This window comes from Lynx rufus, unplaced genomic scaffold (assembly GCF_022079265.1).
Source record: "Lynx rufus isolate CCGP_SWC_20201006 ecotype Redwood Valley unplaced genomic scaffold, mLynRuf1.p SCAF_24, whole genome shotgun sequence".
NCBI lineage: Eukaryota > Metazoa > Chordata > Mammalia > Carnivora > Felidae > Lynx > Lynx rufus.
In genome coordinates this window covers 14201483-14220375 of record NW_025814839.1, presented here as the reverse complement: position 1 = coordinate 14220375, position 18893 = coordinate 14201483, and the positions used below count along the sequence as shown (strand labels likewise).

General features: G+C 51.3%; 1 protein-coding gene across 2 annotated transcripts in view; it reads left to right on the top strand.

Moving 5' to 3' along the window:
* Nucleotides 1-18893, top strand: part of BCR (BCR activator of RhoGEF and GTPase) — a 128803-nt gene that overhangs the window by 56197 nt on the left and 53713 nt on the right. For both annotated transcript variants that reach the window (XM_047087978.1, XM_047087979.1), the window contains exons 2-4: nucleotides 9642-9823; nucleotides 17609-17713; nucleotides 18068-18253. In XM_047087978.1, coding sequence (XP_046943934.1) covers nucleotides 9642-9823; nucleotides 17609-17713; nucleotides 18068-18253 — 473 coding nt within the window. The remainder of the gene's footprint in view (nucleotides 1-9641; nucleotides 9824-17608; nucleotides 17714-18067; nucleotides 18254-18893) is intronic.

The window sequence follows — 18893 nt, the reverse complement described above, 5'->3', positions numbered from 1 at the left end:
TCCAGAATTGTGCAAAAATAGATTTCTATTGTTTAAGCCACTTAGTCTATGGTATTTTGTTATGGCAGCCCTAGCAAACTAATACTTATGTCAGTGGAATCATGAAGTGTTTTTCTTTTTGTGACTTTCTTATTTCACTAAGCACAATCTCCTCAAGGTTCATCCATGTCATATAGCATGTTATAGGACTTCCTTCTTTTTATTTTTAAAGATTTTATTTTTAAGTAATCTCTACACCCAACATAGGGCTTGAACCTACAAGATCTAGAGTCCCTTACTCTACCGACTGAACCAGCCAGGCACCCCAGACTTCCTTCTTTTTTAAGACTGAGTAATATTCTATTATATGTGTATACCACATTTTGTTTATCCATTCATCTGCCAGTGGACACTTTGGGTTGCTTCTGCCTTTCAGCCATTGTGAATGATGCTGCTATGAACATGGATATATACGTGTATCTCCTTTCCTAACCCTCCCCAGGCAGTGTGAAGGTGGAGGTGGGGAAAGTGGGTGTTCCTCCTGCCCTCTCAAGCTTACCTTGCCTAAAACAACAAATATGTGTTCTTCCACAGTTCAGGAGGCCAGGGCCATGTTTCTCTGGAGGCTCCAGGGGAGAATCTTCTGTTGCCATTTGCAGTTCCTGGTGGCCCCGTGCGTTCCTTGGCTTGTGGCCACAGCATTTTAATCTCTGCCTCCACCTTCACACAGCCTTCTCTTCTTCTGTCTCTCAAAAGGACGTTTGTCACTGGATTTAGGGTCCATTGGATAATCCTAGGTGATCTCATCTTGAAGTCCTTAATTTAATTATATCTGCAAGGACTCTTTTGCCAAAGTAAGTTCCATTCACACATGACAGGTGTTAGGATATGGACATGTCTTTTTGGGGCCACGATTCAACACACTATAGTGTCCTTCCCACCTTCATGTTCTGGAGGGTAGCCAGTGTCTGCCTCTTTTTAGGTCTTGGAGTGGTCACTTCCTTAGGGAGATGGTCTCTGCTGCCCTGCCTGAGGGTCTGGCTGCCCCTCATGGGTGGCTTTGCCATGATGTACATATCATGTGACTCCTGGAATTCTGGCAGCTCACAGGAGCAGGGGCTGGGTCTGTGGTGCCTGCCATCATATGCCCAGCACAGTGCCTGGCATGAAATAGAAGTGTCATGGGGTACCTGGATGGCTCGGTTGAACATCTGACTTCGGCTTAGGTCATAATGTCGTGGGTTCAAGCCCCATGTCAGACTTTGCGCTCATAGCACGGAGCCTGCTTCAGATTCTCTCTCTCCCTCTGTCTCTGCTCCTCCTCTGCTCATGCATGTGCCCTCTCTCTCTTTCTCAAAGATAAATAAACATTAAAAAAAAAAAAGAAAAGAAATAGAAGTGTCATACATCTTGGCTGAATGTTGGGTACTCAACATTGTCTGAGGCCAAACTGCCTCCAAGAAACCTTTCTGAACCTTGTTGCAGAGTCAAGGTGGTGCTAAAGAAGAATAATCACATCATCTGGTGACTGAGGGCTGCAGCTTCCCAGCTGGTGTTCCAGCCTCTGCCTGCCCCGCCCCGGCACCAGCTGGTTCCAGCCCCAGGCCCAGAACATAAATAATCTTTCCCTCCTCGAGGATCCAAGAGCTTTAGGCACAGGTGGGTCCTTGAAGATAGAAGAAAATCTTTTAACTGCTCTCTGGATGCTGATTGGGGGTCCTCGTCTACCCACACTGGGGGCATTCAGTCTTTATTGCTAAAAGTCACCCTCAAAGTTGACCTTGTGGTGATTCAGTCTCCAACCAACTGGAACCCAAACCACAGGTGTAAGAGTCATAAGAGCTATTGTTGTTAGTCCGTTTGTCTCCTCTGAGAGAGCTTAGCCTTGTTCAGGGAATCTAGAGCTGCCTGGAGAGCTGAAGCATCAGGCATGAGCAGGACAGGCTCGGGCCCTTCCCAGCTAGCATTTTCTGGCCTTTCGGGGAGACTTGCCTAGCCTCAGGGCCTTCTGTGTGCACAAGCTGGTCTGGGCTGTGACCTCCTACTACCCAGGCAGCCGGAACTTTCCACACTAGCTTGGTGATGTCATTGCTGGGGTGGCAGCATGAAGTAGGATCATGGTCCCGGGATCCTAGGGTGCTCTCTTTGCCTCTCCTTCTCCCACAAAACCAAGGGCTCTAACAACAGGCCTCTCTCCAGGATACAGTGGCCAACTAGATGGGGGACATCTTGTTTATAAAGAATTTTGACCCCCTTGCTGTAGATACAACAGAAGGGACAGCTGCCAGCCTGATGGCAGAGAAGAAAGCAGAAAGCCACCCAAACCAACCAGATATCTTAGAAAGTAAAACAGCGGGTGGCCTGAGGTACTGGTGCCAGGCAGTGCTGACGTCTGTCCGGAATGATGTTCTTGGTCTTCAGGAAACAGCTGGATAATGTTCCGGGTTCCCTGTTTTAACAGAGGAAAACAGATCTTTTTTTTTTTTTTTTTTTTGAAGTGAAATGACACAACATAAAACTAATCATTTCAAAGCGAACAACTCATGCCTAGTACAGTCACGATTTTGTGCAACCACCGCCTCTGTTTGGTTCCCAAACACTTTGATCACCCCTGAAGGAAATCCCATACTCATTAAGTATCCACTTTCTGTCTCAACGGATTTGTCTCTTCTGGACATTTCATATAAATGGAATCAGACAGTAGGTGGTTTTTTATGATCGCCTTCCTCAATTAGCGTAACGTTTCCAATGTTCGCCTGTGTTGGTACTTCATTCCTTTTTGAGACTGAATGTTGTTCCATTATATAGATACTCTGCAGTTTATTTATCCATTTATCGGTTGATGGACATTTGGGTCGTTTTACCTTTTGGCTGTTGTGAATAATGCCACTTGAATATAGCTTGAATTATTCTGGTACAAGTTTTGCTTTGAACACCTGTTCTCACTCCTTTTGGTCATATGGAGAGGAATTGGTAAGTCATGTAGTTATCAGCTCAGCCTTTTAGAAATGTCTTCAGAAAATGACCAAATATGCAGGTGACACAAATGGACCTCGGCATAGTCAAGATCCACCTGTTCCTCTCTTGTAGACTCCTTTCCTTGTCTGAAAAATGAGCATCTAGAAGTTTCTGCCTGTTAAGGGGTCAGAGTGGATTCAAGGAGATCAGCACTGTCCCTCACCCAGAGGAAGTGCCCAGGAAAGGGTAGCAGGTATTTTGCAAAAATGCCTGCCTGCTGTGGCACATTTGAGACTTTTCTACTGTTTGGGAAACTCACTTCCCTGAAGCACTGCAGATATTCCCTGACTGTACTTGGGGTTCTGCTACACAGTAAAGAAGCCAGCCAAGCCCCAGGACCCACGGCCTATCCTGTAGATAGAATCTGCTCTCAGCACACGGGGTGTGGGAGGAAGCCTCAAGGCTGTGCACAAGCGTGGTGTCCAGAGCCAGCTCGAACCTGTGGAACCTGTGTGCCCTTCGGTGAGACCTAGATCTTTCTATCCCAGCCACAGTTTTCTGAGCCTCTCCTGGAGGGGCGATGCCTACCTGGCAAGACATCCCCAAGGACATGAGCTGCCGTCTGCAAGTCACCAGCACCACAACATCGTCAGCACTGTGCTGTTTGCCTGTGGCCCAGGGAGGGAGGGGAAAGCAGGGCTTCTGCAGATATGATGAGGTGGGGGCTCAGTACCTGCATCTGCAGAAACCTGCCCACTGTAGCTGGTGAGCCACCGGAAAGAAGATGGTGTTTGATCCTCTTTTACCTTGGTAAAATACCGCCCAGCCATTTGCTAACAGTGTCAACAGGGATAGGAGACCACCCTGCCTCTGTCTTAATGCATAATGAAGTTCCTGCCACACCACCCCCACCTGAGTTCCCAGTATCCCTTCTTCTTTCCTCTCAACCCTGGTATGTGTTTATCAGGATCGCTCCCCTGGCCATTTACAGGTGTTCCCATATCTGTTCTGGGAGGGGAGGGCTGAGATCATAACCTTAGTTCCTTCTGAGGATTTGCTTCAGGCTCTTCTCTTGGGGTGCCTTGGTCAGAGGGTGGGACAGGAGCTGGGATCTGAGCCCTGCACCTCTGGCAGCAGCAAGGCAATGGAAGCAGGATCTGGGGACGTTCCAGGTACATTGGGTCCAGGAGGGCCTCTCCTACAGCTGGGAGACATGTGGCCGGTGGTCTGAGCTTGGTTCTGCACACGTGTCCTGGGAACCCTTGCGGCAGAGATCCCAGCAGGGCCTGGCAAAGGCCTCACAGTGAGATGCTTGCTTCCTGGCTTGCAGATATGAAAATAGGGAAGGAATGTCGAAGTTACTAGAGATGTTTGAACTGAGACTGGGCTAAGGGAAAGACAGGCTGTGGGGAGAGGCTGGGGGCCCCTGGAGGAGCTGACAGGACTGAAGCTGGGCAAAGGGCATTTGATGCTTTGAAGGCAGGTAACTCTCTGGCCCTCTGAGAGCCCTGAGGATGGTTGCTGCAGGGCTTTGGGCACCTGTGGTGCTGTGATCCTGTGAGGGGTCCTGCTCCAGCACTGGGTGTGATCTGTGATTACCAGATTCTTATGGGCTGGCAGGAATCTCATCCAGTCTGCATCAGGAAAATGCGGGTGGGCAGGGACGTGGCCTGGAAAAGATGATATATAAACTCTGTAAGAGTAGAGGGGTAGCTGCTGGAAACAAACAGTGGCTGTGCCAGTTGGACTGGTCTGGCCGTGTGACACTGAGCCTCCTTTTGAGGCTACATACACATAGCCGAGCAAGGCTTCCTTTTATTGTCCTTTGTTATGAAACAAATACACAGAAGACTATAATGAAGCCCGGGTACCCGCCACCCAGCCTGCTCTCATCAACTCAGGGAGCAAACTGCTTGGAAGTTTCCATTCTGTGCTTATTTTAGATGTGGTTGCAGGGGGCTGTCCACATGAAGGGGATGAGCCCTCCCCACGGCTCAGCTACCCGAGCATTGCCCCTATCTGGGAGGGATCTTAGGAATATGTGCATGTGGTATATACTTATTGCATAACATCAAATGGAACATTTTAATCATTCTTAAGCATACCACTCATGCTCATTGGCATTTGGTACATTAATACTGTTGTGCAGGGGCGCCTGGGTGGCGCAGTCGGTTAAGCGTCCGACTTCAGCCAGGTCACGATCTCGCGGTCCGAGTTCGAGCCCCGCGTCAGGCTCTGGGCTGATGGCTCGGAGCCTGGAGCCTGTTTCCGATTCTGTGTCTCCCTCTCTCTCTGCCCCTCCCCCGTTCATGCTCTGTCTCTCTCTGTCCCAAAAATAAATATAAAAAACGTTGAAAAAAAAATTAAAAAAAAAATACTGTTGTGCAGCCATCACCACCATCCATCTCCAGAACTTTCTCATCTTCTCAGACAGAAACTCTGTACCCACAATACACCAATTCCCCATTCCTTCCTCCCCTGGCACCCACCATTCTACTTTCTGCTCGATGATTCTGACAATTCCAGGTTCCTCATATAAGTGCACTCACACAGTAAATTGAGCATTTTGTGACAGGCTTATTTTCCATAGCATCATGACCTCAAGGTTCATCCATGTTGTAGCATGCAGTCAGAATTGCCTTCCTTTTTAAGACTAAGTAATATTCCACTGCGTATCCATACCACATTTTGCTTATCCATTCATCCATCAGTGGATACTTGAGTTGCTTCCACAGTTTGGCTGTTGTGAATACTGTTGCTAGGAACTCGGGTGTGCAAATATCTATTTGAGTCCCTGTTTGCAATTCTTCTAAGTATATACCCAGAAGTGAAATCGCTTGATCATATAGTAACTCTATGTTTAATCTTTCTGAAGGATTTCTTTTTTTTTTTTTTTTTTTTTAAACCAGCATTGTCCTTGAGGTGTAAGAAGGGGATGTGATCTGGGCTGACTGGGACTTATTCCTCCCACTTGGTGGGGGTGGGGGTGGCTGCCTTTTGTTCTTGCATCAAAGACTAGATTTTAGATTTGCAGAGTGCAGGGATTGTGACTGCTAAGCCGACTTGCCTGGAGCGGAGGAGGTTTTGGATTTCACTGTGCACATCCCTTTTCCACACTCAGCCAGCCGCTGTCTGCCAGCTCTGAATGGGCCTCACTCTCCCCCGCCCTCCTCCCCGCTGGTTAGCTGCTCTGTTGATCAACCCTCATTTCCCTGAGCCTCTTGTAGCCTTAGGATCGTAGCCCCTTCCCCCTGCCCCCTCCTCTGAAACCAGTGTTTGCTTTCAGCTTTGGGTAGAACTTTGTAGGAAGCTCTGGGCTTAACTCGGCCACCAGGTTCCCAGTTCTTTGAGGTAATGAGACTTCCCACTGGGTGTTCCTGGTAGAGGAGGGGAGAGCAAGGCCCCTCTCTCACTTTGCTCTGGTTCTTGGGAAATGGCAGCTCCCAGAGCCCCCCAGTAATATACTTTGTGCTCGAAGAGATGCGGGGACCCAGGAGTGGAAAAACTGCAGTGTGAAAGGAAGTCCCTGTATGCCGCTTAGGATGGGCGACAAGGAAATGAGAGCTTTCCTGCTCCCTCTGTCTCATTTGCACTGGAGCAGGCTGGATTCACTGGGACCATGGGCTGAAGCCTCAGGTGGAATGCAGCAGTAGCAGTGACCAGCCATCCGGAATCCAGACATAAAAGCATTAGTTCCTCAGACATCAGTTTGGGGAGATGTGTGCAGAATTGAAAACAGCTGGGTTTTTAGTTGTCTGATGGTTATAATTACCTTGTGGAGTCCGGCTATGGAACCTGGTTTTTCAGTCTCACCTGGTGGAGGTGAAGTGTCCGTATCAGAGTCAATGGCCCCACACAACCCTAGCCAGCAAACCTTTAGCAGGCACTTGGTTTTGCCCTGGGTTTTAGGGCATTGCTAAGCTAGCACTTTGTTTCACACATGTGGAATCTTTACAGTCTTTGGAGAGAGCCCCCTGAGTCTGACCCTAAAGTTCTTACTTGGGGCGTCACTTGATATTAATTTGATCTTGAACATGAGCTCAATGTAGTCACAGGCTGGGACATCAGGTGGTGGTTCTCAGATTAAGTGTGCTCTTCCAGGTGATGAATCTGTTGACTTTCTAAAAGGTCATTATTTCAAAAAAAAAAAGAATGAACAGTTTAAAGTTTCTTAGAGAGGATGTGTGGACGCTGAAAATTCTGTGCTAATATAAAAGCGGAGTCCAGAGGAGGAGTGGGGAGCAGAGGAAGGAAGCTGTTGAAGGAGGTGAGGTCAGGAGGCAGGCAGGGCATGACTGGCTGACCCACACAGTGACCGTAACATTTTAGAGCTGAGTGGGCCTCTATCAATTGTATAGTTCACATGCCTGATTGTAAAATCAGGAAAACTGAGACACGGACAGCTTAAGTGACCTGCACTAATTCTCACCGGTAGGTAGTAACCTGGGCAGGACCAGAGCCTCACTTCTGGGAAATTCACACCACAGCCCATAGAACTGGCCCACCTGCCCCACCTGGAGGAAGTGTCCTGGGTTACAGAAGTAGAGCAAAGACCCTCCTGGCCCAGGGGGATCATTCAGGCTACCTGTGAGGAAGGCATCTGACAGCTAAAGCCTTCTGTCCAGGGCCTGAGCTGCCTTTGAAAGCAGCTCCCATGGAAGGCAAGTTTTCAGTAGGGGCTACTGCAATGCAGGGTTCATATCATGGATGTTGAGAGGACAAGAAGTCCTCTGTGTTCATTTTGGTTAAAAAGAATCTGGGATTCCCCAGAAGGAAATGGAAGCTGAAGTCAGACCTGTTTGGGGGCTGGGGTGTGGGGTTAGGGTTCTGCATTAACAGGGTTTTGTGTTTTTTAATACATTTAAACCCTCCCCATCTGTCCTCAGGGATGCTGGGCCAGAGCTGGTTGAGTGCCTTTGGAGATACTTAGGAGGAGGAGACAGAACTTGGCCTTGGCCTCTGACTGTCCTGGTAGGACAGTACAAACCCCAGCCGGGCTGAGCATTGATAACCAACACGGTGATGGTACCAGGAGCTCCTCTGTAGCCCATGGAGCTTGTTGGGGGACACGGTAGGAGCCCACCCAGCTCTGAGTGTCCCCTACCCTGTCTGCCACTTTCAACTCAGAATTGGCCTCTGTTGGAGCCCTCCTGCAGACACACAGGGCAGCAGAGCTCTGCCTGGCCTTTGTGGTCAGCGCCTGTATGCAGACAGCAGGGACACAGTGTGGGTGACAGCCAGCACAGTGCCAGCTCCCAGCTTGTGCCAGCGCAGCAGTCTTAGTCCTGGCTTCTTAAAGAACCCCCAGGAAGCCTTTGCAGCCACCAGGGCACAGATCTCCCTGAGCGTCTGATTTCAGTGGTCTCTGTTTTTGAAGCTCCCCAGGTGGCACTAACGTGTAACCAGGGCTAAGGACAGCTCTTAGAGGGCATGTGACCTGCTGGGACACAGAAGTGGAGAAAGTGGGAGAGGCAGAGGTGTGTGAGGAAGCTGGGACGTAGGCAGATGAGTTGCACAGTGCACTGGCAGCCGTCATAGCTGGATGTGGTGAGCACCTGGTCACTCCAGCCACTGCTCCTCTTGGCTGCTGCATGGAAAGAACTGAAAACAGTCCCCCCACTAGAATTGCAGGGTCGACTCTGGAAGCCTGTGCCTGCCTGGCCTAGGTGGTCAGTGCCACCTAGAGGTTGAGCCCCAGACTGGGTGTGCTTGGTGGCGGAAGTTGTAATCTTATAAATAAACACTGCAGAGGCTGCCTGTGGTGGTGACATTTGGACAGGACTGCTTGCCGGTGAGTCATGGGGAAGGTGATGTAACCCAATCAAGATGACCTCAGAAATCCCATGGGCTGTGAAGATGCCCTGTGAAAGGAGTCAAGAAGTGACCCCCACATGAGACTTGGAGTGGACTGGGCCCTTGTGGGTTAATGTCCTGGTGAGGATCCATTGGATTAGAACAGTTCTGAAAACAGAGCTATAGAAAGGCTGGCCAAGGGGTATGGGCTTTGTAATTTAGCCAGGAGGAAGGGGTGACTGTCTTCAGGTGCTTTTAGGATGGAGGTGTTATTTTCTCTAACTAGATGGTTCCGAACAGCATGGAGCCGGCCATAGGGTAGGCCACTTTTGTCCTCACAGGGACACTCAGGTTGGGGTAAAGATGGTCTGGGACTTTGCCACACCCACTGGGAGGTGGGCTGAGAGTCAGCTAAGAGGCAGAGTGAGGTAAGGGGAAAGGGCTGCAGCACCTGTTCCCTGGGTTGGGACTGGTGGGCCTGGGGCACTGCTCACAGTGGCCAGGGCTTGCACCTGGAGTGGCATGATCTGAGCTTCTTGCCCGCATCAGATCCCCACGGACAGGTGCACAAGGACCATCCCCGAGAGCAAGATGCTAGCATTTGAGGTCCATCTTTCTGTAATGGCTCAGGCCTACTCCCAGGACAAGGACAGATGTGCCCCAGACAGTGTCCTGAAAGCCCAGTCTCATTGTCTGGGGGGCATACCACTGTTCTGGCCCTGCCTCACCCTGTGGTCTTTGCTCAGTCGGTTGTGAAGGTGCGGTCAGCCTACCTGAAGTCTTTGTTCAACACCTCTGTGTGATAGCATCAGCCCAATGCCTGCTGGGGCAGGTGGGGTGTGGACCCTCCCAGGCAGACCTCTCTCTGGCCCCTCTCCCTATATCTAACACGGCTGCTTCTCTACACACAGATACATCGTTTGGAACGCCACCTGGCTATAGTTGTGCTGCAGACCGGGCTGAGGAGCAGCGCCGGCACCAAGATGGGCTGCCCTACATCGATGACTCACCCTCTTCCTCACCCCACCTTGGCAGCAAGGGCAGGGGCAGCCGGGATGCACTGGCCTCAGGAGCCCTGGAGTCTACCAAAGCGGTGAGTCCCAGGGTGGGAGGGCCAGGTGTGAAATAAGGCTTAGATCTGGCTCTGGCCTGCTGTCTACTTCCTAAAGGTGCCCTGCAGCACATCCACTCTCTCAGGGGCAAGTAGCAAGTAGGTGATGTCAGGAGCAACCAGTGGTTGAAGTCGCTAAAAACGCCTTCTTCTTTCCCCCATCTGGGGTACCTGCTGATCTGGAGACAGCATGCAAGGTGCTTTCAGCAGGGACTTCATGGAACTCTGTCAGCCAAGTGTGGAGGAGACAGGCAGCATATGCAGAGGCTGAGAATGCCACCACTGTCCTACCAGCAGGACGTGGTGGCGGTCCCAGCAGTGGTGCTGAGGGATAGGGGAGGGGGACAGTGTCTGGGCTCTTGTCCTTGCGCTGCATGCAATGCACTTGCTCCTTTTTGCCAAAAGGAGTGCTGCTGATGACTCCATCCATTTGACCAGGATCTTCCTCTTGAGGTATAATTGTCATTAACGGTCCTGATGTCACCTCCACTTTGGAACCGAAGCTCCAAGGTCATGTGGCTAGTGTGTATTGGCACATTCAGCAGATGCCCTCCTTCAGTCCCAGAGATGGTCCTGGGCCCCTCTCTTGTAAGCACATAGCCCCGGGGTTGTTGTAGGCTCCTAGGGTAGTCCCACATGAGCTGGTGGCCTCACTGCTTTGATCTGTCCCATTGCCCTGGAGGGGCACTTCAGAGGTACATTAGAGCCCAGGCATGCACCCCCTACCTTTGGGACAGAGGGTGTCCCTTTGACTTCTCAGGTTCTTTTCTTCTTGAGTTGAGATCCTGTCCCTGGGGCAGGTTGCACCTCACTGTCTTCCTGTTGCCCCTCATGACAGATACCGTCCCTCTTTTGCTTAGCTTGTTTCTGATGATGTCCTCCCCAGGCTTAAATACAAGAGAGGAATCTGCTTTTCTCCGTTGTTGGTGGGAAGTGCCAGAAGCATATCTTTTCACTGCAGTTGCTTTTCTGCTGGGCTGATGCTTCAGCTGCAGGACTGCTTCTTATTTATGCTTTTGTGATTTCTAAAGACTCTGGCGCTGGGTAGGCTTCCCATTCTGAGACACAAGGATGGGAAGGGAAGCCAGTGTGTAACACACACCTACCTTGTGCAGTTTTGATCCAACATCTGGTTTCACTGTTTCACAGATTAGGAAACTAAGGTTCAGAGAGATGAAGTAACTTGCTCAAGGCCATGCAGCTACCAGATTTGAAGCCTTCTCAAATCCTCAGATGACACTCTTTTCTTTAACTACCTTGCCTTTCTCAGTGCCCTCCCTTGCTTCTTGCTTCACAAGCATGATTTGGTACAGACAGGGATCTTTCCAGTCCTGAATAAGCAGGCTGAGTCCTGAACTTGGGATAGGGCTGCCCTAGGAGGCTGATCTGCCCTCCTTGTGCCCAGACCCCATGCAGCTTGGCTGCCCATCCCCACCAGACTTCTGCCTTCAGACCCTCATCTACACTGACTTGGAGTTCTGCCCTCAGCTTTTAGCCATAGTCTGAGGGCTTAACTGCTATGGAGCCTATCCACATCTGGGTGTCCACTCCCTCCTTTGGCCCCCGTGGGAGCCCATAGCCATGTCTCATCTTATACATCTGTGCTTGCCAGACATGGGGTCTCCAATCCCAAGTACGCCACCTGGCCCAGAGGAGGTGTCAGGGAGTGTCTGGAGAAGATGGGAAGTTTTCCTTTCCTTTCCTTTCCTTTCCTTTCCTTTCCTTTCCTTTCCTTTCCTTTCCTTTCCTTTCCTTTCCTTTCCTTTCTTTATTTTTTAATGTGTATTTTTGAGAGAGAGAGACAGCGTGAGCAGGGGTGGAGTAGAAAGAGAGAGGGGGACACAGAATCTGAAGCAGGCTCCATGCCCTGAGCCATCAGTACAGAGCCTAATGTGGGGCTCAAACTCACAAACCATGAGATTGTAACCTGAGTTGAAGTCAGACGCTTAACCAACTGAGCCACCCAGGTGCCCCTCTTTTCTTTTTTATTGCATTCACATACATATAATGTAAAATTTTCCATCTTAACCATTTTGAAGTATGCAATTCAGTAGTATGAAATGCATTCACCTTGTTGTACAGCCATCAGGACTGTCCATCCCCCTAACTCTTCATCTTGTAAATCTGAAGATCTGCACTTATTAAACAGCTCCCTACTCTCCCCTGCCCCCAGCCCCTTTAAACCACCATTCTGCTTCCTGTCTCTATTAACTACTTCACCTCATGTAAGTGGACTCACACAGTATTCATCTTTTTGTGACGGGCTTATTTCACCAAGTGTAATATCTTCGATTCATCCGTGTAGTAGCATATTGCAGAATAATTCCCTTCCTTTTTTAAGGCTGAATAATATTCCGTTGTACATATATACTACCTTTTGGTAATTCATTCATTGGTTGGTAGACACTTGGGTTGCTTCCATATTTTGGCTATTAAGAAAAATGCCACTATGAACATGGGAGTACAAATATCTGTTCGAGATCCTGCTTTCAGTTCTTTTGGGGGAATGACCCAGAAATGGAATTGCTGGATCCTATGGTAGTTCTGTTTTTAATTTTTTAAGGAGCCTTCATACCATTTTCCACAATGGTTGCACCATTTTATATTCCCACCAACAGCCAACAAGCATTTTGGTTTCTCTACATCCTTGCCAGTACTTGTTTTCTGTTTCTTTGTTTATAGTGGTTCTCCTAATGAATGTGAGGTGGTAAGATGGGAATTTGATTGGAAAAGGACTGTGTAGCTTTGTTCCCGAAGCCCTCTGGTTAGGTGTTTGGAGCCCTGGGCCGGACACCCTCTACTGCCCTGGAGATAGACCTGGCATTGACTTTCTGGTTTCCCTGGCAGTGCAGTGCCTGGACAGTGAGACTTTCTTCTTTATTTTTTTTATTTTTGGTTTGAAGAAGACAGCTGTTACTTTCTAATGCCCACAAGCAGCATGCTGGTCTTGAGGCCCAAGGTGCCCAATCCTGACCAGTTAGGCTGGGGGAAATCCCTGCTCATCTTTTCCTACCCTCCCAGAGCATGCTCATCTCCGTCTACTGAGCTTGAGCTCTTTGGGCTGGGGGGCAATCAGGAGAACTTTCTATGCGCTCCATGGCAACCAGGTGGCTCAGTGAACTCCGAAGTTGCAGGTCTGTTCCATGAATGCCTGTCCCCAGGGGAAGGTAGGGAGTCAGCAGAGGCCAGGAACCCTCTTGCCTGGGATGCTGTGGGAAGGACCCAGGCCACCTTGGGTGGGTCCTGGTGACCAAGGTTACCTTCCAACCCTGAGGGCTTATGACATTCTCCACCCCTGGACGTTCTGAAGTGCCTGCTGATGTTGACCAAGCTGTCTGCATTTCCCCCTTGAACGATGACCGTGCAATCCCAGATGGGGACAGAAGCCACAGGAGAGGGCAGGCTGCCCCCAGGCAAGAGCCATCAGGCATACCTCCATCTCTTCATGGCCAGGTGAGGATACATCTTAGCAAGCCCCTTGGAAGAAGAGCAGGCCATTTTGATGACCACTGCCTCTCTCTGCTGGGAGGGTAAAGCTGACATCATTGAACTGAGGGAAGCAAGGCAGTATCATGGACACTTCTAGAGGCTGTAGTCAGAGCTGTGGGCTAGCAAGTAACCTTCCTTCAACAGTGTCAGGGAAAGGGGTGAGGGTCTGGCATCACCCCCAGCTGCCATCCTGGGGTCAGTGGCAGAGGGCCTGTGTTCTGCCAGAATAGCATGGTCAGTCCTTCCTAGCGTCCTCAAGAGTCCCAACATCATCTCACCTATTTATTTATATGGGGAGACGTCAAGGCACAGAGACGGCAGCTGACAGTGGTCGAGCATCTCGTCACTGGGTTCTGTGACACGATGTGTGACATTGCTCCCCGCAGTAACCTGCCAGGCCCTGTCCCCAGCATACCAGCAAGAGGCAGGCCCAGAAACATTGGTCCTCAGCGAGAAGGGGCTGATACCACCTCAGCCCACATTTCTCACATTCAGGGGCCCTTCAGTGAGTGGCAGAGCTGGATAGGCCTGCCAGCCAGGGGCCTTTCGTGGGCACGTAGAGGCCGAGAAAGCAAACGCACACTTGGATTCTGCTGCTTGGCAGAAATGCCATGCCCTTGGGCTGCCTCAGCCCATTGGGGGCCCATGGACCCTTTGTGGATTTTTTGTTTGGGGTGGGGTTTTGTTTGTTTTTTTTAGGTGGAAGTCAAAGTATATGCACATATTCAATCAGTCACTCCTACTGATTGAATGCAAGTGAAATTGGCAGTTTTTACAAGGGAACTCAACAAGGGGCTCAGGAATGTTTGAAGACAAACAACCCTGCTTTATAACTTTGATACTGGCCATCACTTCATTCAGTGTATCTGGTCAATAGTTGTGCTCATGGAACAGAAATTGTAACTCTGAGTCAAGCTGTTATCTGAGCAACCACAAGTTCATTCACTTTTATGATTCACTGGTTAGAGATGCTTTGATTGTTCCGGTCCCCCAGTGAGGCTCTGCAGCAGACAGAGCAGGATAAATGTTACGTCCCTATGGCTCAGCTTGGCTACAATTGCCGAGCTCTAGGTCCTGACTTAAATAGTGATAATGTTTGCTCACACCTGTCCTCTCTGCAGAGTTGGAGAGGGCAGGTATTTGGTGCCAGCCCAGCCTGTATGCTTCCTCCTGAGAGCCCTCCCAGGTTGGTTTATCAGTGGGCAGGCATAAGAACTGTACTGCCTGCCCTGCGTGTTAGCTCAGATCCTTATGCAGAGGCCAGCCCCTGGCCCTCTGCTGGCTGGGTTCTAGGACAGTGGCCAGCCCTCTTGCCAGTGAAGGCATGGCCCCTGCCCAGAGAGGAAGACAGGGTCCTTTGTTGAGAGACCTGGCTGTCAACTCCCAGCTGGGAGCAGCCCACCCCTTCACAGCCAGGGTTTTGCACTCTGATCACCCTGGCTCCCTCAGAGTGGGGCTGGGGATAAAGGGTGCTCCCCAAATTCTGCCCTGCCACTCTGTTCCAGCTCCTGCCCTTGTGGGCCTGGTGGCAGTTTTGTTCACCTGGGTCCCTCTGTCAGCTTTCCCACCTTGTCATGCCCAGTTTGTTTTTATCTGCTCTGTCTGCCTCAGGTTTGTGTGGCTTGCTCCCTTCCCTGCCCTTTGCCCCTGCCCTGGCCCGAGTTGAAGTGGGAGGCCTTCCTTCTGGCTTGCTGCCTTCTTTTTCCAGTTGCCCTTCTCCTCCGGCTTTCTCTCCACCACCATCTCCCCACCGTCATGATCCCAACTGGATTCACGTGCCCTTTCCAGAACTGGCATGTGCGCAAAGCAGGGTTATAAATAACCCTGGTCCTGGCCCTGCCCTTTGTTCTCTATCTTCTGCATTTCTTTCCCGCCCTCTCCAACAAGGCAGAGTTGGCTGACTTCTGAGCTGTCCCTGTCTGCCACCAGCCCCCAGCACCATTCTGGGGCTCAGGAGACGATTCCTGGTCCAAAAAGAGGTATCTGCACCCGTGTCTTCTCCCCAGCCTAGCACATTCCCCAGGCCAGACATTCCCCTGAGCTGGCCACACCCTTCAGAACAGGGAGAGCTGGAGCCAGCGCCTTCCTGCCTGCACTTTTTTTCCTCCCAGCTTTCCAAATTGTGTGGGTGGGAATGAGACGCACTGCCACCCATGTGAGCACCGGCATCTTGTGCTGGGTGGGGCTCTACCACCACCACCCCAGCCCCCCCCATGGGCGCTCACAGTAGCAAGATTGTTCCTCAGCACACAGCAGGGCTGGGTGGGTGACTGCTGGTGCCCAAGAAGCCTGCTGTGCCCTTCACCTTACCTCTTCCCTTGCTTGGGGCACAAATGGCACCTGGACAAGATGGGAAGCGTGTTCAGGGTCATCTGAGAGCTACTTCTCCCAACGGGCTGCCACCATGCATGGTGACCTCAGTGGGCTGAGATGATAAGAGGGGTCAGTATCCCCTACCCCTGCACAACTGTGCACTGTGTGTCACAGACTTGCTGACTGTGGTGGCACTGGGGGCCCTGGAGCAGGCTAAGCTCACAGTTCTGGATCTTGGCACCTGCTTGTCAAACAGACCAGGGTTCCAGAAGAGCACTCAGAGCTTCACAAAGGTACAGCCAAAGCTAGGGCCCAACCAGGAGTTCTAGATCCATTCATTCGTTGGTTTGTTTGTTCATTGTCTTCATGGAGCACCTATTTGTTCCGGGCACTTTGCTGGCACAGGAAGTTTCAAGATCAGGCACAACATGTCCTAGAGATTTCTGCCTGTGAAGCCACTGCCCAGTGTGCCCTGGGTGGGGGAGGGGGTTCTGTGTGGAGTGGTACCTTTCCCTGGAGCGATACTTAGCCATGATCTTGGCGGCTGCCTTGTATGTATGCATGAGTACACGCACATATTTGGGCATGCATGTACACACATATGCATGCACCAAGCTCATGCACACTTAGAGATTCCCAAAGCAAAGTGGTGGTTCAGGAAGACTTTTTGGATGGTCCCACAGTGGGCAGTTAGGATGTGATACAAGCCTCAGGGACCAGAAAGCAGAAGCAGGTGGGACATGGGGATCAGGCCTTCCTTCCCCAGTTTATACCCAGGCAGCTGATGCTCAGGGCAAGAGGGCAGTTGCCCGAGACTGGGGCTCACCAGGCAGGCCTGGCTCTGTAGCCCTGTCCCCCGACTCCTGGCCCTGGGTGCTTCCTGCTGGGCCAGCCATCTGTGTCACTGAATGCCTCCCTCCTGCCACTTCAGGAAATTGGAAAGGGAAGCATGGTTGGGGGCACACAGTGGGGCCATACTGGGGAGGCCCTGATTCTAGGCTCTGTAGAGACACCGTGAGGCCTGAGCTGGCCTTAGGTCCTTCCTCGAACCCAGTGGTTCTCACCTAGGGGCGATTTGGCCCCAGAGGACATGTGGCAACATCTTGCAAACATTTGTGGCTGTCCCAGCTGGGGGTAGGAGTGGGTGTTGCTACTGGCACCTGTGGGTAGAAACCAGAAATGCTGCCCAACACCCTATAGGGGCCCCCAGCATCCAAAACAGAATTCTTCAGCCCTAGATATCAGCAGTGCCGAGGACCAGGCACCTGCCCCAGACCAGCAATCTCCCCTGAGTGGTTCAGGAAAGTGGACCGAAGGGGCAGCACTCTGGTTCTACACCCGAGGGCTACCACAGTGTGGTTGTCTCATGTTCACCCATAGATGGAAAACCAGTGGCAGAATGGGCAGGGGTGTTGTCTCAGTTTCTGTGGACTACAGTGGACCTGTTGGCATAGGGCCAGGCAGAGGGAGCATGGGCAGGCAGTGGGCACAACCAACCTCTGACCCTGACTCCCTCACTAGTGGTCAGGTCACAGGCCCTCTCCAGGTGTGCAGAGCATAGCCCCCTGTGCTGCCCAGACACCCAGCTGGCCCATGGGGGAAATGGCCAGGAAGTCATACAGCAGTTTTTATACCTTTGGCATCAATATTTTCTATTAGTTTACTGGGCAGCTGTAACAAAGTCCCACAGACCGGGGGGACTTGCCCCAACTGCCCAGCTCCACGCTGCCCATTTCTCAATGTCATGACAAAGGGTGGCTCTTGGTTTTGCTGGATGACCCCTCCAGAATTTTCAGTGACCATGAGCAAGTGGCCGACTGGCTGAGGCTCCAGTGCCTCCCTTTATTTCTACATGGAGCCTTCTCCAGAGGCTTGTCCTTAGGTTGAGAAACAGGTCTTCCTCTCTGAGAGTGGCCACATAGGGCATCGTCCCCCAGGTCTGACCTCTGTCTGTTTCTCCTGCAGAATGAGCTGGACTTGGAAAAGGGCTTGGAGATGAGGAAGTGGGTGCTGTCTGGAATCCTGGCTAGCGAGGAGACTTACCTGAGCCACCTGGAGGCGCTGCTGCTGGTGAGGAGCGGGGAGGGCCTGAGCTGGGCCGGGGCGCGCTGCTCACAGGCCCCAGGTCAGCCATCAGAAGGCAGCCCCCCTTGCCTGGAGTCACTGAGACATCGGTAGGCGGGCCAGAAATTTCCCCTCTGTAGAAGTTGGGCTTCCCCGTGGGGCAGTGGACACTAACATAGGACAGGTGCCAAACCAAGCTGGCTTTACATTTTTATTTTTAATGGAATTTAAAAATAAAAACACACATGTCACTTAACCATGACTTTATGTGGTCACACCATGCACCTGAGAAAGGGCAAGCCCTCTCATGTGTGCCACTCTACCTGTCACCCGTGTCACTTCACCTGTGCCCTCTTCCAGCCCATGAAGCCTTTGAAGGCTGCTGCCACCACCTCTCAGCCAGTGCTGACAAGCCAGCAGATTGAGACCATCTTCTTCAAAGTGCCTGAGCTCTATGAGATCCACAAGGAGTTCTATGACGGGCTCTTCCCCCGAGTACAGCAGTGGAGCCACCAGCAGCGAGTGGGTGACCTCTTCCAGAAACTGGTGAGTGACTCGGAACAGGTGCACGGCAGCCTCCCAGGAGCTTGCAGCTCTACAGGGATCAAGCCTCTCCCTTGACCTGCAGGCATGTGTTGCCAAGGGCTGTGGGACACCGAACCCTTATTTAAAGGCTCCACACTCAACGTGGGACTTGAACTCACGACCCTGAGATCAAGAGTCACATGCTGTACCAACTGAGCCAGCCAGGCGCCCTTGGAGAATTTTTTTTTTTTTTTTAAGTGGTGTGGGGAGGGGAGATGTGGTCACTAAAAATCAAGGTAGTGGGAAAAGTACCCCTGGAGCCTGAAGGAGGGCCCTGGTAGAGAGAGGTGGGGAAAACCCACCTTAGCTCCTACCAGCAGCTGTTTTCAGAAACAACAGGCATATTTAATGCTGACTTTGACAGGGACACCTTCATGCCTTATAGAAATCAAGACTGGTTCTTATGGATAGACTAGAGAAATGCGGGGCAGGGTGGTTTGTAACTGCGGAGTGTGGACTGAGGCATAGCCTCTCAGTGAGAGGCAGTCTGGCTCCTGAGTAGCAGGGTACAAGGGGGCCCATCTCACCTTAGCTGAGGCAGGCCCTATAAGGCAGGTCCTGTCCTCACCACTGAGGGGGTGAGAAGCCTGAGGAACTGCGG